This window comes from Colletotrichum abscissum (assembly GCF_030869225.1).
Source record: "Colletotrichum abscissum strain IMI 504890 chromosome Unknown Scaffold_23.1, whole genome shotgun sequence".
NCBI classification, from domain to species: domain Eukaryota; kingdom Fungi; phylum Ascomycota; class Sordariomycetes; order Glomerellales; family Glomerellaceae; genus Colletotrichum; species Colletotrichum abscissum.
Window position 1 is genome coordinate 165919 of NW_026850132.1, and position 21789 is coordinate 187707.

Genomic DNA, 21789 nt, shown 5'->3' on the forward strand with positions numbered 1-21789 from the left:
GGTAATTCATAGCCCATCTCTCGCTAGTCCCTTATTTTTTACTCAGCAAGTCTTTGGGATGCTACCTGACTACCTGATCGTAGATGGCGTGTGTCCTCTCAATGATAATACATAATTCACCACCCACTTCCTTTCCCCCCTTTCTATAGCCCACGATGGGGATGTCCTCAAAGGAAACTCTTTCCCACCACACAACAAAAATCGTACAAATTCGCCTGAAAGACCACCCCCATCCCATCCGTTTCTCTGATGACGGTTCCAAGTCAAGGGTGGGAGATTTGCTTTCAGCGAAGCCAGAATGACATTACAAAGAAGACGAACAGAGAATGACAGTCAAAACTCGAACCCAGCGTTTCTTCAAGCAACAGCCTGCCGCACCCTAGCCTCCTCAGCATCCGTCGACGTCGGCAGCACACCGAAGCCCATACCCTTCCTCTTCTGGCTGTTCTTGGCCCGGACGTCGCCGTACTTTTCGTCGAACCGCCGGATGCTCTTCAAGCTGTCCATGTCCTCGCTGACGCTGGCGGCGATCATTTTGAGCGCTTTATCAAAATGATGTTTCGCAAGCGTGCGTTTGGGAGGGAACACGTAGGGTTCCGGGCCGGTGTGCCGCGCCGCCACCTCGCTCTCCTCCTGGACGGCCGTCATGGCGGCCGCGACGCAGAGGTTCTTGAGGTCGGAGCCGGAGTAGAGCACCGTCTTCCGCGCGACGTCGTCGACGTCGACCGAGGCGTCGAGCGTCTCGCCCTTGAGGAGGATGCGGAGGATGGAGGCGCGGTCGGCCTTGAGGGGCAGGTCGACGAGGATCTTGCGCGGCAGCCGGCGGAGCACGGCGTCGTCGAGGTCAAAGGGCCGGTTGGTGGCGACCATGATGAAGGCTTTGGTGTCGCTCATGCCGTCCCACTCGCGCAGGAACTGGTTGATGGTCTCGCGGTGCGCTGCGCGGTTCCGCTGCCCGCGGGCGGCGAGTAGGGCGTCGGCCTCGTCGATGAAGATGACGAGCGGGCTCAGCTTCTTGGCGAGCGAGAAGAGGGCGCGCACGTTCTTCTCGCTCTGGCCGACGTACATGTCGTTGATGCTGGCGCCGCTGACCTCGAGCATGTTGGCGCCGCTCTCCTTGGCGACGGCCTTGGCTAGGAGCGTCTTGCCGGTGCCGGGCGGGCCGTAGAGGAGGCAGCCCGGTATCCTGTCGGTGGCGAGGACGCCGTATGTGAAGGCTTCAGGGCGGACGAGCGACAGCGAGGTCAGGAGCTTGAGGTTGTTCTTGGTCTCCGCGTCGGCGTGGACGTCGGCAAACGTCGTCTTGATCTCGCTGCTGTTGACGAGACCGCTGAGGAGCTTCTTCTCGTAGTCGTTGTAGTTGCCGGACACGCGGAGGAGTTCGGGTTCGGGCTTCTGCATGTCGGCAGACGAGCTCGCGCCGGCAGAGGAGGGTTTGGAGCGCGTCGGCCGGTCCTGGGTGCGGTGCAGCTGCGCGGTGCTGTAGCTGCTGGACTCGACGACGTCGAAGAGAACCCTCCATGACTCGTCGGGGCGGACGGTGCCCTCGCAGGCGTAGAAGAGGCGGGTTATGTGGTATACGTCGGAAAGGGGGAGGATGGAGGTCGCCAGAACGCGGGGGATGAGCGAGACCTCCATGTAAGAGCCATGTGTGTCATCCAAGAGGAACTGCGGCGGCGAGGACTTTGACACGCCGACGATGCGCAGTTTACTCGTGTCTCGCGTTTGGCCAGAAATGCTCTTCAGCATATGCTGGATGTTTCGCAGGTTCTCTTGCAAGTAGTCATTGGCCTCGTAAATCTTCTTGGTGTTTGCAGCGTCGGTGATCCGCTGGAAGTTCAGGGGCAAAGGGATCAAACACTCCTCTGCCGCAATCTCCTTGAGCGTCGATGCGTACTGCTCCGAAGGGTTCTCGTTGGATGAGGTGCCCACCAGGGTCACTCTCTTTCCAGCGCGCCACATGGTGTCTACGATGGTCCGAAGTCGACCGATGAGCAGCGCACCCTCGAGCGTCATGTTGAGCTCGACGAAGTCATCCACGTGAATGATCAGGTTGCGATCCGGCTTCGACGTCATCTTCGTAGCCGAGTTGGCAATCTCCTCGAGAACGGCGTTGATCTTCAGGTTTTCCCATCGATTGACAGAAGGAAGGATGTAGTCCTTGGGGCCTTCTTTGATCTTTTGCAGTTCGTTGTCCATTGGGTTGCCGTAGCCGCCATCCACCCCGTGATCTCGAAGGTTGACCCATGCCGCTTCGATCTCGCCGGAAAGATCCTCGTCGTTGGGCTTGGACGGCTCCTCGTTCTTGACGAGACGTCCATTCATCTCGGCAGACCGATATCCCAGCATAGAGATCGAGCCGCGCGAGTAGGCACAGTCCTGCCCAATGTAGTCGCCGACAAGCATCGCCAGCTCCTGCGCATCGAGGTGAATCAAATCGGCTTCCGCGCATGACGCAACGTGCTTCATGAGCTTCTTGGTATGGCTTCGGCCGGTGTAGTTCGGGATGTTGACGACAGTAAGCGGTCTCTTGAGCTCCCTGCCTGCGGCACTTGCGTCCGGCTGCAGAGAAAGCTCCGCGCACACAGCCGTGACGACTTCGCCGCGGATTCGGGGGTCGAATAACCTCAGTCCGTCACGTCGCAGCTTCGGCCGTCCCTCTTCGATGTATTGCTCGACAAGCGATTGCAGTACGCTGTCTGGATCTTGTGTTGGATCGGCGTCCGTCGTTGCTCTGGTGTGTTGCGACAAAAGGTTCGAGAGGACGAATTTGTTCGAGTATCGAAGCATGTCTGCGAATTCGGTGGTCGGCAGCGGCTCGCGGGAGTTCTGCAGGTTGTTCGAAGATCGCATCTCGTCAATGGAGAGACTCAGCCACTGCGATGCCTCAGCAAGGAGGCGGCTCCTCCTCTCAATGGCTTCGAGATTGCCCCGGCGCAGCGCATCTTGCAACTTCGCTTCGCTCCAAGACGCATGGCTGAAGACGAGATCCAAATCTTTCCAGAGCAGATCGTGCCAGCGGGCGCCCATGTATCGATGGTGCCACAGGTCGTTCGTGAGGGTGTTGATGCGGTTTTCGGGATCGTACAGCGACACGCTGTTGTCGAGGAAGCTCTGCGGCAGCTTCACCGGTGGCAGCTCGTCAGCGGCCCGCGGCCTTGAGAGGCGCGCTCTCGCAGAGGCGAACGCGCCGCCTCTCGACCTCCGAAAAGCCGACTCCGCCGTGACCGACTCAGTCTTGCTTATGCTGCCATCTTTGCTTCTACTGCCGTCCTCTTGCTCGCCGGCCGGTTTGTCTGGTGGTTTGCCGTCTTCTGCGCCGCCTTCGGACGGGCTCTTCCGCAACCTAAAGGACGGGTGGAAATGTCGACACTGGCTGCGATGAGCGACCGAAAGCGCTAACCTCGATGTAACGGAGACTCTTGAGGCTGATGCAAGGGCCCGAGGCCCTATTGCATACATTCGGAAGGACAATGAGCAAAATGCCAGCAATTGGCAGTGTCGTTGCGTGGCAAAAGAGACCTTGTTTGCTTTCGAGCTGTTGAAGCCGGTACCATGCTTAGTGAGAACGGCGGAATCTCGGCAGAGTCTTCACCGACGCTCACCGAAAGTCCCACACCGAAGTATGTAAATCGTAATAAGATCATTCACGATGGATCCTGGACCCAGCCGTAGATGACTCAGCGTAGGTAATTAATTGAAATTAAAGATACGGCGATGAAGATTATTCTTGAATCCTTGGTAGATAGTTGTGGGCATAATGGTATGTACTTGTTTCTGGGGGTAAGGATTGGACACTGCTCTACGACAGATACCTTTCTCAGAATATGACGTCCTCCTCGAAATCTACTTCCTCAGTATCAGCTGGCAACTCCTTCACCCTCGTCCACCACTCATGCCAGTTCCGCATTTGATCTAGCAGACTCGTCGTCAATTCTTGCATGTCCCACTTAGGCCGTAGTGATCCAATCCCAGACTGCGTTGAAGGTGTGCCACGGTTGTGTGGTGATACCGTTAACAATGGTCCTGTCGTGACCCAATTCCTACTGATGTCGTTTCCTATATGCTCTGACCAGGTCAGAACCGTGGTGTCCTGGATCGTGAAGATCTCATTGAGAGTTCTGAGTCGGCGAAACAGCCCCGATGCGGCTATGAAAGGGGTTTCTTGGTTTTCAAGATACTCTTGCGCCCCTTGGGCGAGCAGGCTGAACCAATGTAACATCGACATAACGTTGTCCCAGCCTCGAGGTTCTGTAACCATGAATGAGAACGCTTCAAGGGAAGGCTGAAATGCGTTGAGGAGCCAAGTGATGCGTCGGAGCACATGAACATGCTCAGGACTAAGCATGCTCCGTCCTAGGGCGTTTGCCCAAGCCAATGTGGTGGTGACCAAGGCAGCAATGCACCCCATATTGTCTTCGCTGACTTGACGAGGAATAGTTGACGATTTTATTGCCAGTCCAAGCGCGTCGCATAAAACATCGAGCATCGCGTAGGCCTCGACATTAGATAGGGTGGCATGCAGCACCGCGGGAAGCATCTTGCTGAGAACGAACGACATGATGGCATCATTTTCCAAAGCCCCTTTTAGGAGGACAACCTCATGCGGCAGTCGGCCACGCTGAAGAGCCCCCTTGAAGTTATTGAGCAAGAAGTGGAATAACGTACTAGGGACTCTGGGGTCGCCTTCCGCAAGCTTGAATCCGTATGACTGGATCAACGCTGCTTGTAATTGCGGGTCCTGCATCGGTGGCGAATACTCCTTGCTCACTTCCAAGAAGAACTTTTGTACGGGACAGATGTCTGAACCATGAGCCTTGATGAGGGAAATGATGTTGCGGACGAACTTGACATAGCTTGGGTGTTGTAATTCGTCTGCGGTCATGATTTGAAGGTCAGCCCGCATTTGGTTCATGACGGCATTAAGCACTCTCTCGAACTCCGACCGCATGTTCTTCTTGGAGGCAGTGTCGGCTGTGTGTAAAGATTTCCGCATCCAAGATGCCGCGTCTGAGCATAGTCAGTCATCCGTGCCACGAAGTCAACTTGCGCAAATACTCACACTCAAAAAAGTCACGGTTGGCCGCGTAGCCTGGGTTGACGACAAGACCTGCTTTGTCCGGAATGAAAGGATAGCCCTGCCGCTGGAGCTGCTGTCCAAACCGGTTCTCAAATCTCAAGCAGTGACTCGGCTGTATGATCACCATGAGCCACAACAGCAAAAGGCTTCCTCCAATATCCTGTGTCATGTTAGTTGTATTCATGGATCACGCGCCAGTCGCGTTTCTTACCTCCAGGTTAATGGTTGCTCCCTTCTGCGCGACAACGGAAAGGAAGAGTGGAAGGTATTGACGTTGTTCGCAGTCAAGCTTGCTTGGCGCTTTCCCGAAAAGCCCATATTTAGTAGGTTTAAAAACCTGCGAGAGTGCCTAGGAATAGTAAGCGATCGATTGGCTCTTGGAATCAACTCAGACCAACTCACCATCATTCCGCAGCGTACGAAAAGACCAATCATGATGCCAGATACCACGACGGATTGCTCAACACAGGATGTTGACACGCTTGAATTGCCAGGTTTACCGAGCGATTGATTTGACAAGAGGCAGCGTGCTGCTGAGAGGAACGCAGCAGCCAATTCGCGGTCCAGCATCTAGAAAGGTGTCAGACACGTAAACGAAGAAATAGTATGAGCATGACTTACCAGAATAGCATCCTCGGACTCCAAAGTCCGAGAGGCCATACTGTCTTGACTATCATCTGCTTCGTTGAAGACCGACTCGATTCGGCCAAGAAGACGTTCCAGTGTGGTCATAGAGGCTTGGAAAAGCGTGGACGGGAAGTCTGCTGGCAAAGTAGAGAAATGCTGGAAGACTTGCTGTAATTGATCTGCGAATGTTGTTAGTTCAAGTACGCTGAACGTCTGGCAAGTTATCTTACAAGGGCTAGAGGCAAGCCTTGCCAACTCCAAACTACTCGCATACTGCACAACCTCCATTGAGGACTTGACTGAGAACAGCATGATCTCCATGGTTGCAGCTTTGTTTGTAGCCACAATGGAGTTCATCAGGTCCTCGCTGACATTATTGCTATCATCCTTAGACAGTGCTAAGAACTGCTGTTGGATATCTGCTGCGGCAGAGTTGTACTGGTCCAACAGCTGCTTGAAGACATTGGCCTGCCAGCTAGCCAGCGGGTTGAATGACGCGGCGGACTCTTCGTGTACAACAAATCTTGCCAGTTGATTCCAGGCCCGCAGGTTAATAAGACAGGCTTCCTTATGAGAGCTAGCGGGAATGACCAATTTCTCCAGATTGTGGATGCCGGGACGAAGATCAGGTGGCGCTGCCCAGAACAGAGTACATAAGAGATCATGATGGTTCCTGAGAGCGGCTAAGTCATTCTGGTGAACGTCTTGTTCTTTAGAATATTGCCGGTCGTGGTTTGGCAGTGTGCGAGCGACCAAATTCCGAATGTCGTTGATTGCCCCATTTTGTCTCAGCCTCTTGATGGCTAGTGCCACGAGTTTGAGGAATATGTGGAAACACCTATCCTCAGGCTCGACAAGGAGAGACGGCTCAAGATGAAGGCTGTCTAGGAAACGAGCTGAGCGGAAGGCTTCTTCGTTGCGCAGATGAGATAAGTTCTGCGAGCCAAAGAAGTCGAAGATGGTACCGATGATACCGCTGCTTTTCTGCCAACCCCATTGATCGACCAGATAGTGGCATCTGGACACTAGTGCCCGGCAGTAGTCGTTGAAGCTTGGAGACTGGCGGGGATTGTCGCGGTATAGTTGGAAGACGCGTTTGAGGACTTGCTGGGGCAAGTTCCACCCTTCCAGGGGAACCAGGTGTCTCCTATCGGAAACGACCACACCATTATCGTCAAATTCGCACAAGGGTAGGAGCGTGAACATCTTCTTCCAAAGATTCTCAAACTCTTGGGAGTCCATGCCACGAATGACACTTGGTTGTATCATGCACGAGTATGTAACGTCCCAGAATGTCATCCTAGGAATCCGAAGATATTCTAGGGCCTTTATGAGAACTACCCAAGCGTGTGCTACGAACTTGTCGGAGCGAATGCCACGCTCGCGGTATCTTAAGGTCTGAAGATCATCGTAGAGTTGCGTAACGTCATCCAGGCCAATGCCGAGTAGCGATCGGACCAGTGTTTCTGCAGTTTTTCTGAGAAGCGCCTCCATAGCAAAGCTCTCTGTCTTCAGCGCCGGACTTTTTTGACAGAGGCGGACGGCGTAAGAGACAACGAGGAATACATTCGACAACACGTCAGCCAGTTCCCGACGTTGAGCCAAGTCACTGACATCTTCAGATTCGAAGCGCGTCAAGAAAGACTTGACCACATCAGACACCCGAGCGATGAATGAGGCAGCATCGGCATCGTTGGTGAAGCTCATCGCTTTTTGGACGTAGTCCAGAACAAATCTTGCCGCTGCTTTGGCATTGGGTGTGACTTCTGCAGACAGCGATGGCCTGAGAATTTGCTCGGGGATCCCGTCCATCACGATGCCGAACTCGGACGAGACTTGCTCGGTCCATGAGTCCCATCGAAGGACCATTTCACCAAGGCTGTAAGAAATTCGGGGTCGATAATTCCACACCTTCTCGGGAAACTGGTCATACGCTATTGAGCTGACCCGTCCACTGCCTATGAGTGTTGTCTCGTGAAAGAAGACCCCGCGGTCCAGGGGGAAAATATCAAAGTGCTGTGTATAGTGTGTGCCAAAAGGACCAAGACCAAGAAGCTGATTATCGTTGAACGCGGCTTTGGGCGTTTCGACGGGAGTTATCAACTCTATGGTAGGCATGGGGTCATCTGCGTGGCGGAAATGGGCGGCCGTTACATCGATCTGGATCGGCTGTACAGGCTTTCTCGGGCGCTTCAGTATGGGCCTCTTGACTGCTGCAGGCTCAGGAGAGCCTCCAGCAGCAAGGCTGTGCCCTGATACTACTGATGATGTGTCATCTAAGAAAGAATCCAAGTGCGCACTTCTCGATGACAGCGACTGCGAGTGATTACGCTTGAAAAGAGCATCGAGAGCTCGCTTCTTTGCTTGGAAACCGACTCTACCCGGTTGCTGGGTCAAATCCGTTTCAAGCTGAGCCGGCCTATTTCGGGTATCCTGCGTCTGCTGGCTTGTGACTGAATTACTTCTCGACATTTGCCTTATCCGAGAGTGCGCCTCCGGCAAAGGCGTCAAAGGCGTTGAGGTCTCACGACGGAGTTCATCAGACTGCGTGGCGCTGCGGGCTTTTGGAGAGGATACAGCACCACGAGAGAAGACATTTGATGGTAGTTGAGTCAGTGGGTGTCTTCCACTTGACCCTGTGGGCCTAGGTTTCTTCGTCTGCAATCCAGATCGAGGTCGAATCTTGCCTCCTTTCCACTGTTGGAGCACTCTGCCGGCATCTACATTGTCCTTCCGCGTGGCTAGGCGTATGCTCTTGTGTGTAGGACTGGATCGTCCCATGTGCCGCTTGCTATGAGCTGCTCGAGCCGCAATCTTCAGAAACTTCGGCGCATCTGGTTCGATGACATCCAGAATGCTCAACCTTGGAGGTTTCGCTCGGGCCACAGCTCGAGTGTTGCTCAGAGTAGATTTGCGACTTTTAGAGAAAGGATCGAGGCGGGAAGCTCCAGAAGTTCGGAGTGCGCTTTTCGGCGGTCGCCCGCGTTTCTTGAGTTGGGTGCTTGATAGACGGTCGTTCTTTTTCTGCCTTTTGGCGGGTTGTCGAAAGTCTTTCAAAGTCAATTGACGTTTTCTGCTTGGTAGCATATGGTCAACCTGGTCTTCTTCAACGACGAAGCCACCGTCGTCGTCGTCACCGATTTCCGTGACCTCAGATCTCTCGAAAGGCAACACAGTCTGGATATTGTGAGAAGGACGTGTAGGCGTCTGCGTAGTGACCACATCGTCGTCTGAGTCATCGAAGAGAAACGCTGCTGCCGTAGATGATGCCGAGCGACCTATCCGTCGGACAGCCACGCCTCGTCTTGGACCCTTCTCAGGGGAGTCATCGGGGCGTTGGTACTGAGTAGGCTTGGGACGGTTTGCCTGTTGGTCGAGCCTAAGCCAGGATGCCGGAAGGACACCTCGCATTCTCTTTGCAATCGCCGCACCGACCTCCTCGCGACCATCATCCCGACCCTCCGACTCCTCTCCTGAACTGTTCTGCGCATCAACATCTCCGGATCCATTGTCTTCTTCCACATCGGACATGTCTGCCACGGTCAGGTCGAAGACTGGCGGTTCCCTTTCGACCGAAATTCGCCCCTGGAGCTCAGGAGCAGACAACATGTTGCCATCCACGATAGGCAGGTCATCGCCCTCAGAAAATACCGTTCCGGCGTTGCTCTCTGTAGGCAATGATGTAGGATCAATCAAATGGTTGATCACAGTAGTTTGTACTTCAGGCGATGAAGACGGCGAAGAAAGCATGCCGTAAATCTCATCATACTGCTGAAACTGCGGGCGCGAGGGCGCATTTGGGGCTGCCGTCTGCGTCACCACAGCCTTGGTCGCAGTGCCTTTCCCGCGCTTTCGCTTTTTGGCAGATCGGTTTGCCAGCAAGTCGCGGTGAATCTTGTCAAGAGATGGCAAATCGTCGACATCGGAGAAGCTGGTATTATCCGTATCTCCCTGACTTGGTTGGCTACTCGGTCCGCCGCGGTGCTTGGGGGACGATGTTCGGAGGGGTGAATCGGAGAGGGACGACATCAGCTGAGGACTAGAGCTCAGCGGGATATCCAGGCCGTTGAACTGGCTCTCGTCTGTGGTTCCGTTTGGCGCATCAGCTGTGAGTTCTTGGCTATCATCCTCAAAATCCTTCTCCTGGGAATCCTCCTCCGGCCGTTGACGTCTCGGGGCTGGCTCTGTGGGCATTCTGATCGGCCGGATGCCGTGTGACTTGAGAGCCTTGCTGTACTGGGCATTCTCAATGAGGTATGGGTGTTCCTGGATGGGTTTCCTTGGTCTGAACGAGCGTTCATACCGCACAGCGACTTGTCGAGCAACCTCCTCGTCCCTGTTGGAGCTTTCCACCCGCTGAATAGCTGCCGGCCTCGGCTGCTTCCTCGACTGGGTCGGCGCCGGAGAAGCAACAGAAGAGGCTGCCGAGGAGACGAATAAAGGCCTCGAAGGCGAAGTGTTGCCATCGTTAGACTGCTCAACTGGAGCTGCCACCTCTGCCTCCGGGCTAGAACTAGCAAAGAGCTGAGCAGCCAATCGTCTCTGCCGGCTCTGTTGACTGGGCTGTGAAGAGGCTGCCAGAGACTTTTTAGGAGGCGGAAGGCTTTCGGTATCGTTCTCGGCGGGGAACTCAGGTTCAGGAGCAGTGATTCTAACATAGCTCGTCGAAACGGTATCATCGCCAGCCAGGGGATCGGGAGAGTCGTCGCGGCCGTTGGGAAGATACCTAGTCCTCGTCTTTGTCGTAGGTGCCACTTGGGCTGCTGGTTCGTCTAAGTCCAAGTTGAAGGGGTCGTCCATCTCATCCACATCCGGCACCGAAGACAGCGGCGAAGAGGGCGGCTCTCCGTCAATAGGCTTAGACACCTCATGGTGGCGGTCCGTTGCTACGCGATCTGTAGTCGCGTCTGCTGGCGTATCCTGTGACGATTCGGGAACATCCCATATGCTCTTTCGGACGTCCTTCGTTCGTAAAGTATCGGAAGTGGGTTTCGAAGGTAGTTCGGAATTCGGCAGCGACTCAAGATCCTGGCTATCGAAATCGAGTTCGTCGTCCGAGTCTGGGACCTCGCCCAGTTCTTTCCAGTTTGCCATGACATAAAGCGTTCATCATAAAGAAGTATACATCGTAGAGTATGAAGCAGTGAAGGGCTTCTAGGAAAGGTTGGGTGGCCAAAATTTCGGCTCGTCTTGTTTGTTGCGGAAAGCGGTAGTGCTCTCATTACCTAAGGTAGTCGTACCCAGGCGAGGTGCAAATAATCCGATCGTTGAAGCAGACGCGTTCAGGCGGTCGCTGAGCGCGTCTAGTGGGGTACACGCTGTCGCACGCGGTGGCACGGGGGCGGGAAACCACTTTAGTCGGTTGAGTGTGCGCACAGGCCCCAGCCTGTACCAAATTTCGGGTGACCGACCGCGACCGCTGGGTTCACGCTACCTAAGCTATCCCAGGTGTATTATAGATGATTACATCACAGCCGCCGCCTATTGTCAATTGCAAGATTGAGCTACCTACCTATCGTGGCATAATAATCGTGCCTGAAAGATTCGTTCCATAACTCGACTATCTCAAGCAATCCAAGACCTCCAAGATGAGCTTCAGAAACGTTATACCCATCGTCGTGGCTGTAGTAGCAGGCATCTCCATCAGTACGCACCACTCCCAGCCATTTGATACCAGAGGAGATACTCCTGGCCCAACTCGAAAGTCGCTGACTATAGCAGCTAACTACACATTGAAGCCTGAGCTCGAAAGACAAGCAAAACTGCGGGAGCAAAAACAGTTCGAACTACCCAAGCTCGTCTCGTCGAGCGAACCGAATACCTCCGATTTACAGACTCCGAACCAAACAAAACCCCAAGCCGGCACAGGTCCAGAGAACTCAATGCCGAAGTCATGAAGTTCTGAGCAGCAATGGATTTAACAACCATTTTATCAAAGAGCTGTCAGCCTGCTTTGAGCTGAAACTATTTGAATTCTGGCGACGGAAGACATCCAGGCATTAGGGGCCATATCACAAACGTCGGAGACCATGATAAGTCCCCCAAAGAGAGGTACTCACAACGAAAAACCAAGTTCAGGCAAAGAATGGGTTGTTCCGCATAGCTTGTCAACTCTATGCCAAATAGAGAACTCCTCGAAACAATACGAGTCGGGATGATCGAGTCGCTGTAGGAAATCCGACAGCACATAAGCGCAAGCTGTGTCTGTTCAATTCAATTGTAAAATATCAAGAGCATAATATCAGACAGCACCCCAGGGGGAGAGAGTGCGCAACTAGATGCGTATAGAATTCGCTCATTGGCTGAATATCTGGGTTGCGCAAAGGCTGATGGAAAGTCACCGACTTCGGCCGAGATGCGCCGTGATGTCAACATCAAGTACAAATTAAACGGTCCGTATGCAGCAGCCAATTGAGCTCGCAAATCAGTGAAATACGGACCCAAGAGGCTCACGAGTGATGCTCAAGTGACTGAGCAGTCCCCGGAGCACATTTACACCTTCAATCAATGACAAGACGAAGCAATTGAGATCCCGGTCAAACGGCGGTATTCGGAATGAGCCGACAACCGAGCCCTGCAATGGGAGCTGCGCTGCTGCAACACTGGGCTGCAAGCCTGTCAGTGAAAACAGCAAACAGCACGTTGGTGCACTGGAGAGCTACCCGTAAAGCTCCCCGTCAGCCCAGACACCGAGGTGAAGGAACCGGCAACACCCCCCGTGGCCCGCCCCCCTGCGCCCAGCACTCAATTCCATTGGTAGGATGGCTCTCGCACAGGCCATAATTGTATCACGTGATCTCCCAGTCACCCAGTCGCAGCCGGCGTATTGCAATCGAAATTCCAATCATACGATTGCCCGGAACTTCTAGGTAGACCAAAAAAACCCTCTTCTTCCTCCTTGACGCCCATCACGAACCTCGCAAGAAACCCCCCCACCCGCGACGTCCACGAACCTCAATCGCTCCAATTGAGCTCCTCCTCCGAACTCGACCGTTCTCCCTTTAGCGATTTTTCCGACGACACATAAACCCCGACGCAAAAATGTTGCGCCCGACCGTTTCCCTGGCCCGTACCGGCCTGCGCGCCCACTCCGCCGTCATCCGCCGCGCCGCTTCCACCCACGCCATCTCCAACCCTACGCTCGCCAACATCGAGAAGAGATGGGAGGGCATGCCCCTCCAGGAGCAGGCCGAGCTCTGGATGGCCCTGAGAGACCGCATGAAGGGCCCCTGGGCTGAGCTCACCCTTCAGGAGAAGAAGGCCGGTGCGTGACTATTTTCCATTACATTCCGTCGAGATAGAGAGAGGAAACGTGGTTCGATGTCGGCCGAAAGGGGATTGAGAAAAGGGGGGAGGAAGATAAAGCCATTCAGGGGAGCTCGTCAACATCAATTGCTCGAGAGGAAGGAGGCATCTTATATATGCCATCCGATGCTCTCTCTCAATTGGCTTTTTCTGATGCCCGAACCTCATATCCATCCCCCCCCATCCCTGTGCATACGCATTGCGTCACATCGAGAAACCTCACAAAAAAAACTAACGCAAATTGTCTCAACAGCCTACTGGATTGCCTTTGGCCCTCACGGTCCCCGCTCCGGTACCCCCGCCGGCGAGACCGGCCGCGTCTTCTGGGGCGTCATGGCCGCCGTCGCCGCCAGCTTGGCCATCTTCTCCACCGTCCGCATGTTCGCCGGCCCTGCTCCCGACACCATGACCAAGGAGTACCAGGAGGCGTCCAACGAGTTCCTCAAGGTATGCAGCATACAACACTGGCAATCTTTCACTGCCGTCCTTCGAATGGAGGAAACGTCGGCGTCGACGTCGAACACAAAAATACATCAGATGGCTAACCAACTCTTCCACTCGCGTACAGAAACAAAATTCCGACCCCCTCACTGGTCTCTCCTCCGAGGGCTACTCCGGCAAGGGCATGGTCCAGTCTCCTCCCAAGGCTTAAAATCCCTTCCCGATATCCCGTTACCCTTCCCTATCTCGTCTCTTAGAATCACGAATCACAAATTCGACACACACCATGGCAGTTTTGCCCATGTATTAAATGACTACTAGTAGAAGGCTGGCTGGCATGGGCTGAGGGGGCTTTGCGACGTGACTCGAGGACAACCCAATCTGCTTGGTGTAAATACTGTACTAAAAGAGCTGAATTCCAAGCAAATTTCCATTTGTTTCTTCAAACAAAGCTGCCCCTTGATGTCGTGTCTAGACATGTGGTGATTCACGTTTATCTCACGAACCTTCAACTGTTGGTCTTGTGACTCAATATCCTCCCTTGTATGGAAAGATATCACAGTTCACAGGCTGACAATGGGTGCCTCTTCACTTCTGGTCCAATGTAAGGTAGCCATGACGAGGAGCTTCAAAGAACAGGTGGTAAATCTATTGGGTTTGGTTTCTAGAAACACGGTGCTTTTGCATAACTCATGACAATTGCGATTAGCTTGGTAAGTACGTCTCCTTCTCTTTCCCCTTCTCTAGTTGTCTTCCACTATCCATGGCCCTCTGCCTCTTCACCGTAACAGCACTGTTTAGGAGTGCTGGGAGATGGGTGACTCCAAGCCAAGCACCTATACACTGTTAGTCTCATAGATCCTGTTATTGTATACGGAAACCTTACCAAGGCAGATCTGCTGGGAATGTAGACGTGAGTCCAATTCTTGCGGTTGTTCCACTCCATGGCAGTGGTGAAGAATCGGGTTCCCTCATCCACCCGCGCGTGACCTCCAAAGTCTTTGGAGTCAGTGTTGAGGATAACCTTGTAAGAGCCGGGCACATCAATGCCGATTCTGTAGTCCGCGAAGCTCTCAGTGGGATGGAAGTTGAAAATGAAGACTACGCCAGCCCTCTCGAAAACAATGACCTTGTCATTCTCATTCTTGAGAGAGATGTACGCCTGAGGCGCGGCTAACCAGCCGTACTTGCCCTCGGTGGTGTTCATTGCGCGATCAAAGTTGTTCAAAAATTGGTATCGAAGCAAATGATCATCAGTGAGGTTCAGCTGGCGTCTAGCATACCAGAACGAATTCTGGTTGCCCTCGCGCGGGAAGTCAAGCCATTCAGGATGGCCAAATTCATTGCCCTCAAAGTTCAGGTAGCCTTCGCCGCCGAGACCATGGGTCAACAGACGAATCATTTTGTGGAGGGCCATGCCGCGGTCAATGACCGGCGTCAAGGGAGTCAAAGTTGACATGTTCGTGTACATCTCGGCATCGCAAAGATGGAACATGAGGGTCTTGTCACCCACAAGCCTGGACTTAGTTAGCTTCGAGTGTCGTGAGTTTCGTACAGAGGGCAAACGTACGCTTGGTCGTGACTTTCAGCATAGGCAATAGTCTTCTCGCCATGTCTCCGATTCGTCAGAGTGAAGCAGATGTTGCCAATGTCCCAATTCTCGTCCTTCGTCTCCTTGAGGATCTTGATCCACATATCCGGGACAGCCATGGCGAGTCGATAATCGAAGCCAACACCACCGAGGGAGAGCGGCAGGCAAAGAGCTGGCATACCCGAAACATCCTCAGCGATGGTAATAACTTCGGGGTACAATGAGTGCAACAGTTCGTTCGCAACCATGAGGTAAGCAATCGCCTCCTCATCAGCGTCTGGCCCAAAGTACTCGTGGTAGCCACCAGAGAATCCACTGTAGTTGGTCGTTGTTAGCAAGGGATGATCAAGGAATGGTCTCAAGCATGTTGAGCACTTACGTTCCGATACCGTGGTGCTGGTAGAGCATGCTTGTTACACCGTCGAAACGGAAGCCATCAAAGTGGTACTCGTCCATCCAGAACCGCAGGTTGCTGAGCAGGAATCTCATCACTTCGTGATGACCGTAGTTGAACAGCCTGCTGTCCCACAGCTCGTGGCGGCCACGTCCTCCCTCGTGGAAGTATTGGTGGTCTGTGCCGTCGAATTCGTTGAGTCCATCCAACACGTTCTTGGAGGCATGGCTGTGAACAACATCGAGAAGCACAGTGATTCCCATGCTGTGAGCCACATCAACCAATTCCTTGAGGTCTTCCGGTGGTCCGTAACGACTGCTAGCGGCGAAGAAATTGTTGATCTGGTACCCGAAGCTGGCATAGTAGGCATGCTCCATAACTGCCATGAGCTGGATAACGTTGTATCCGAGATCTCGGATTCTGGGCAGCATGTTTTGGGTGAACTCCTTGTAAGTTGCAACGCGCAACTCGGGTGAAGAGATTCCCACATGGGCCTCGTATACGCGCGCGCTGCGAGGCTTTTGCGGCCTCGGGTACTTGAACTCGTACTTTTCTCCCGCAGGAGGATTCCAGAAACGAGCATCGTAAGCTGGAGATACGGACAGATCTTGCGTCACGTACTTGATCCACGCAGGGAGCCGGTCGACGCGCTCGCCACTAGGAAGTTGCAAGGAGATCTATAGTGATGTGAGCCCAACCACGCCCCAGAAATACTGTGAAATGAGCGTACCTTGACTTTGGAGTTGTGAGGGATTGCAGCCTGGCCATTGTTTGCGGGAAGAGTAATCTCGAAAACTCCAAAGTCATTCTTCTTCATCTCATGAGAGTTCCGGTCCCAATTATCTGTTGCCACCCAATCAGCGTGTGCAGGTATACTAGATACGATTCAACTCACTGAAGTCACCAGTCAAGAAGGCCTGAGTGGCGTTGGGTGCCCATTCTCGATAAATGATGTTGTTGTCATGGTCGACATTGAATCCAAAGAGTGAGGTGCCCTATTCACCCAACTTAGCTCTTGGAAGGAAAATACGAGCTCACTTGACTTACCTTGGAGAACTTCTCGAGCCCACCTTCAGTGTCATTGATTTTCTTGATCCAGTCCTGGGCGCGGGAGTAGCGCCTCTTCAAGGATTCCTGAAAAGGCGATAGCCAGGGGTCAAGCTTGACGACGCCTGCCATATTTTAGCCAGTCGCCCTACAAGGAGATATGATCAGCAAGCTTACCAGTGCCGTCGGTTGGGAAGCCATCGGCAGCACCGCTCGGTCCGTCTAGAGCGATGGTATTGGCAGAGTTCTGAGCAACAGCGGCCATGTTGGTTGATGACGATAGAGCTTGCGGTGGTAAGACGAAGTTGATGGTGCGGGGCAGAACCGCGGTTGTTTGAGCTGAACTCGATCTAAAGTAGGGCAGATAAAGCACGTCAGGTGTCGTTCAGAGATGGTCGGCAGTATGAAGCAGGGTAAGGTGAGAAGGGAAGAGGCAGCGAGGGGTGGGATTGGAAGCAATGGAAAGCTCCCCGCACAAAATGTTGAGGTAAGGTAAGGTAGGACAGCTATGTGACGGCAGAGCCAAGCAAGTACCTGAGCTCGATGGAGATTTCACGCCTTTCCTAACGTAGGTCGGTAGGGGTCTGGAGCTAGGCAAGGAATGCGCAGATTGGGAGCAATCTCTGCAGGAATTGAGCGAGTCTGGGGTTCTCGATCAAGCGTTGGACGTTGGATTAGGTGTAGAGAAGAGGTCGGCCAACGGTGTCGAGAAGGAAGATGCAAGGGAGAGAAATAAACACAGATGATTGCTTTCTTGGACAAATGCCAGTAACAGTCTGTTTGGATTGCCTGATAATTCCCCCGCAGTGCCGGGATAAGCTTGGGATGGGTTTAACCTTCCAAACCACAGACCTAAGGATGGGAAGGGAGAGCTCAAGGTATATCAATTGGCGCTGTGCATGATATGACGTCGTGGGGCAACGCAGCTGGGAGCTCGCATCTCGCAAAAAGCAGCCCGGTCAGTAATTACACTATGCTAAGGTAACCAAAAGTATTACCCCATACATCTCGATAGGATGAAGCACCACCAGTGGTACCCACGGGGCAAAGGTCCAGGCCTTCCTCTCATCACCTCACTGATGGTTGGCCTGGCTGGTGCGACCAATTCAACGAGAATTGCTGCTCCATCGGAAGTGGCAGGACGCTAAGGCAAGGTAGGAACGAGAAAAAAATATGCTGCCGCCACTCGAGAACCCCTCCCTGGGGATGCCTGTTTGGTGCATCTCAATTCTCAACAACAAAAAATTCACCGGCCGAATCAAAACGGGGTTGATGGACGACCAAGGCGCCGCGCAGCCGATTGGACTCATCGCCACCTCCGGAAGGGTGGTGGAACTGGTGGTTGGCCCCCAGCACACCCACAGCGCTCATCCAGTTGATCCAGCCTCAGTCCAAGGCGAAAAGGCGACGCTGAAGGTTGAGGCACTTCTTTTAGCGGCTGAAACTCCGCGTTGGTACTTGAATTTGCTCGGCAACCCCGTCTTCTCACTCGATGGACTGATGGAGGCGTTATTTGGTTGCCGGGTTTGCACCTTGCTCCTTCGAGGTGAGGAAAAGAGGGTAACGTCGATAGGTAATGCCCTCCATCAACCAGTAAGAAGAGGAAAGGGGAACAGGGGAGACGAGTACGAGTTATCAATATCAGCGTTGGTGGGACCGATATGTCGTTATCGTCGCCAAATGCCATCACCGATACGTCGTGGGCCCTCTGAGAATTGCATGCCAGACGCACAGTGGTGGAGCTTTTCTGCTAACATGAACTCTGGGGGTGGGCTAGAGGCGCAACAAAGTAGTTTCGGGTGATTCACACCAGATGCACCAGTCGTTCAACACACTTCTCTTCATATTTCTGCATAATGATAGACAGGTATGACAACTTATACGGACCAAACAGAACTTTCTAACAGAGTAAACCGACGTTAAATTTCACGGTCCGCATTGGGAAACCGTTAGAGACGGCTGTTTCCAGAACTAACAAAACGCCCTTCACTCCCCAATACAATCCAAGAATCATCCCCTCACAATGTGCAGCCTGGTCTTGTAGATCCAATGGGCAGCCATAGTAATCTATCATGGCCCATTGTTCTCAGTATTTTGCTAGATGTTCAACGGGCAGCCCAGGTTCAGGCATGGACATGGGCCACAGTCCCTTCGCATCAAAAGCTTGATCGGTCCTATCTGGTTCGATTACCACTCCCAAATAGGGCAGAATCCAAGATATGCCAGTGATCGCGGCCGGGGTATACCAAGCTAACGCAAGCTCTGGTGCCATGGGAATTGACTTTAGGAAGGTGAGCAATCTAGAAACCATTCTCGAAGTGCAAGCTGATAGCTGGGAGCTTTCCCCAGTGTTAGCCGCTCCTAAGCGCTGCTGTGCTGGAGCTCCAGCTCCCCAACCCCGCATCCGGGCCACACGACCGCCGACAGCTCTGGGCAAGGTCCCTTATCCGGCCTATCTATCGAGCCAGCCACACTCTCACGACATCCCCTCCGGTCACCGGACTCCCCGTCATCATTACCGACGTCCCCCAAACACGAAGGCCACGATCGATAGCGACGAGTTTCACGAATAATTACGGCGGCTATCTGACTATGGTCCCTTGATCGGGCACCCGAAACAATGGCTCTATCCACGAGGCCGCAGGCCTATACATGCGCACGATGCCTTCTCCTCTCGAGTGCTAAGCGCACCTTCTCCGCCTCCTCCGCTGCTCGAACCGCCCCGAGACGATCACAAGACTTCAACTCGGGTTTCACAAGCAGTTATGATCCGACTAGTGATACTGGCCGCGGGCCCATGTTCAACAAGAACAACTTCGGAGTTCCGCAGTTCTATCCCCGAGACCTGAAGAAGCGTGTAGACGACTATGTTGTCGGCCAACATCGAGCGAAGAAGACCATCTGCTCCACCATCTTCAACCACTATCAAGGAGTGCGACGGAGAAGGCACCAGGAACACGAGGAGAAGCTACAGAGAGAAAAGGCCGAGAGGCAACGCTATGCCCGAGATAGAGACATTCTCGAGAGGCGTGACATTCATCCTGTTCAAGGTCAGCGAGGTCGTCAGTCTGCCTTCCAGCGCTTTCCTGCTGATGACGAGTGGCCCCAAGATGAGTTCCCTGGCCATGCTGAATCTACCCAACACTTGGATGAAGGCTATGAGTCGTCCACCGGTTTCGACGGTTCCTATCTTGCCGAGGAACCTGCAACCCCTCCTCCAGTCAAGATTGACAAGAGCAACTTACTGCTCATCGGTCCCACCGGTGTCGGAAAGACATACATACTAGAGTAGGCTTGCCATGGATACCCTTAATGTCTGCCGGAAGTCTAATATGCTACAGAACACTAAGCAAGAAGCTCAACGTACCGTTCACGATATCCGATTGCAATGGATTCACCCAGGCCGGCTATATCGGACAGGATGTCGAGACATGCGTAGAGAGACTACTGATCGAATCGAATTATGACATCAAGGCTACAGAGCAGGGAATTATCGTACTGGACGAATTTGATAAGCTGGCGAAAAGGGAGAGCATGAATGGCCGCGACGTTGGCGGAGAAGGCGTTCAGCAAGCTTTACTCAAGCTCGTCGAAGGTTCCAAAGTAACAATCAACGTCAAGGACAACCGCTCGTCACGATCAACACCTCCTATTACAACAAATTATACTTCTTCGAGTTCAACGTCAGCCCCTCAATCGACTCCACCTCAGGGCAAGGTCGATCAGTACACAATCGACACGACAAATATTCTGTTCGTCTTTTGTGGTGCTTTTGTTGGTCTTGACAAAGTTATTGTCCGGAGAGTATCGAAGCCATCCATGGGCTTCGGCTCAGAACTGAAAGGAAAACATGGCCTCGCCGGCAATCAGCACGACTTACCGCGCCAATCATTCTCGCATCTGCCACATGTTGACCCCGAGGCACCAGCCTCAGCATACACTCCCTTGGACCTCACGACGCCAGTAGACCTGCAGGCGTTTGGATTCATCCCTGAACTAATTGGTAGAGTGCACAACATCTGTGCACTTAGTCCTTTATCCTTGAATGATCTTTACAGAATTCTGACTGAGCCGCGTAACTCCCTGCTTGCGCAATACACTGCTCTGTTCGAAACATACCCTTCCAAGCTACGCTTCACGCAGAAAGCCTTATATGCAATTGCGGAACGTGCTGCGAAGGCCGAGACCGGGGCTCGAGGCCTCAAGATGGAGATGGAGAGAGTTTTGGCAGAGCCGATTTTCGATGCGCCGATGTCATACGTCTTGATCACCGAAGGTTGCGTTAAGGGCACTGAGAAAGCCGGATACTGGGGCAAGGACGGCCGTTTGGAACTGGAGCGGCGTATGGCTGACGAGGACGCTGAACCTGGATCGCGGCCAGAGGATGTCACCTTTGAGCAGTATCGCGAGGCTGGCCAGAGTGGTGCATGAGGCTGTCGCAGACAATGAGCTTATGTTGTATATATTTCCCTTGTTACGGAGTCTTGGAGTTGGCAAGGTGCTTGAGCTGGATTCATGATGCACGGAAATGTAAACACTCATGCATGAACGTTGCTCCTCGTCAGTCGTGAAGTACTTGGTTGTTTCTGAAAAACATTATTGCTGCACCTAATACTCGTGGGAATACGAAAGCCATGATGAATTTAGGTAGGAACATATGGCGAGTGGAGCTATCAGCTATTGTTTGTGATTCAATGCGAATGTCAAGTTGTCGGCGGAGACACCTCGGCTCGGACGGATATGGCGATGTTCGGAGGGGAAGAAGGGAGTCAGGGACTGAAGCGTGCATGCAAGCTGGCACCTGGGGGCGACGGCTCTCGTCACCCGGGGGATCGGGGACACGTAGGCATTGGGAGCCCGCACCGGAGTCCTTTCTCTTCTTCAGTGCCTGGAGAGCCTGGGAAAGGCAACAAGGCCCCAACATTTGCAAGATTCACCCGCAGTCCCCACGCCGAGTGGGATCCTTCAATTCCAGGTTGAATGGGCGAGTCTGGCAGCTTGGAGCCAGGCCAAAAGAAAAAAAAAGTTTCCCGTCATTTCCTGAGGGCGAAGCTCCCAAGGCGTGCCAGGCTGCAGTGCTCCAATTGAACCCGAGCGTGGACCCGGTGTATCCCGGAGAGAGGAGCTCATCCAAATCGAGACTAGCGCAGCGAGGTAATTTTTCCTACTCAGATTCCGGTCACGTGACGCCCCCGAGCAAAGCTCTAACCGACGAAGCGTACATCCCGAGCAAAACTGCTCACTTCCTCCTAAGTCCTCCTCCAACTTTCAACCATCACCTCTCCACTCCCATCCGAAGTCGCC

General features: G+C 53.4%; 8 protein-coding genes across 8 annotated transcripts; 4 read left to right on the plus strand and 4 right to left on the minus strand.

The window, feature by feature from the left end:
* Positions 1-357: 357 nt before the first annotated feature.
* Positions 358-3462, minus strand: CABS01_09500 (ATPase; the record flags this gene model as incomplete). Its single annotated transcript, XM_060542857.1, has 1 exon — positions 358-3462. The coding sequence occupies one exon, from the start codon at positions 3460-3462 to the stop codon at positions 358-360; it is 3105 nt and encodes a 1034-aa protein (XP_060400073.1).
* A 358-nt stretch (positions 3463-3820) lies between these two features.
* CABS01_09501 (Mus7/MMS22 family protein) lies at positions 3821-10801 on the minus strand (the record flags this gene model as incomplete). Its single annotated transcript, XM_060542858.1, has 6 exons — positions 3821-5010; positions 5063-5240; positions 5292-5429; positions 5483-5650; positions 5702-5886; positions 5938-10801. 6 exons carry the CDS (start codon positions 10799-10801, stop codon positions 3821-3823), a joined length of 6723 nt encoding a protein of 2240 aa, XP_060400074.1.
* Positions 10802-11295: 494 nt separating this feature from the next.
* Positions 11296-11604, plus strand: CABS01_09502 (uncharacterized protein; the record flags this gene model as incomplete). Its single annotated transcript, XM_060542859.1, has 1 exon — positions 11296-11604. One exon carries the CDS (start codon positions 11296-11298, stop codon positions 11602-11604), a length of 309 nt encoding a protein of 102 aa, XP_060400075.1.
* Positions 11605-12748: 1144 nt separating this feature from the next.
* Positions 12749-13664, plus strand: CABS01_09503 (cytochrome c oxidase polypeptide 5; the record flags this gene model as incomplete). Its single annotated transcript, XM_060542860.1, has 3 exons — positions 12749-12971; positions 13266-13459; positions 13581-13664. The coding sequence occupies 3 exons, from the start codon at positions 12749-12751 to the stop codon at positions 13662-13664; spliced, it is 501 nt and encodes a 166-aa protein (XP_060400076.1).
* Positions 13665-14250: 586 nt separating this feature from the next.
* On the minus strand, positions 14251-16750 carry CABS01_09504 (alpha amylase; the record flags this gene model as incomplete). The annotated part of the gene is made up of 8 exons (XM_060542861.1): positions 14251-14289; positions 14340-14970; positions 15024-15359; positions 15424-16115; positions 16169-16281; positions 16334-16433; positions 16486-16610; positions 16663-16750. 8 exons carry the CDS (start codon positions 16748-16750, stop codon positions 14251-14253), a joined length of 2124 nt encoding a protein of 707 aa, XP_060400077.1.
* Positions 16751-17658: 908 nt separating this feature from the next.
* CABS01_09505 (uncharacterized protein) lies at positions 17659-18288 on the plus strand (the record flags this gene model as incomplete). Its single annotated transcript, XM_060542862.1, has 1 exon — positions 17659-18288. The coding sequence occupies one exon, from the start codon at positions 17659-17661 to the stop codon at positions 18286-18288; it is 630 nt and encodes a 209-aa protein (XP_060400078.1).
* An 817-nt stretch (positions 18289-19105) lies between these two features.
* CABS01_09506 (ATP-dependent Clp protease) lies at positions 19106-20916 on the plus strand (the record flags this gene model as incomplete). The annotated part of the gene is made up of 2 exons (XM_060542863.1): positions 19106-19773; positions 19827-20916. 2 exons carry the CDS (start codon positions 19106-19108, stop codon positions 20914-20916), a joined length of 1758 nt encoding a protein of 585 aa, XP_060400079.1.
* Positions 20917-21162: 246 nt separating this feature from the next.
* CABS01_09507 (uncharacterized protein) lies at positions 21163-21409 on the minus strand (the record flags this gene model as incomplete). The annotated part of the gene is made up of 2 exons (XM_060542864.1): positions 21163-21355; positions 21390-21409. The coding sequence occupies 2 exons, from the start codon at positions 21407-21409 to the stop codon at positions 21163-21165; spliced, it is 213 nt and encodes a 70-aa protein (XP_060400080.1).
* Positions 21410-21789: the final 380 nt, after the last annotated feature.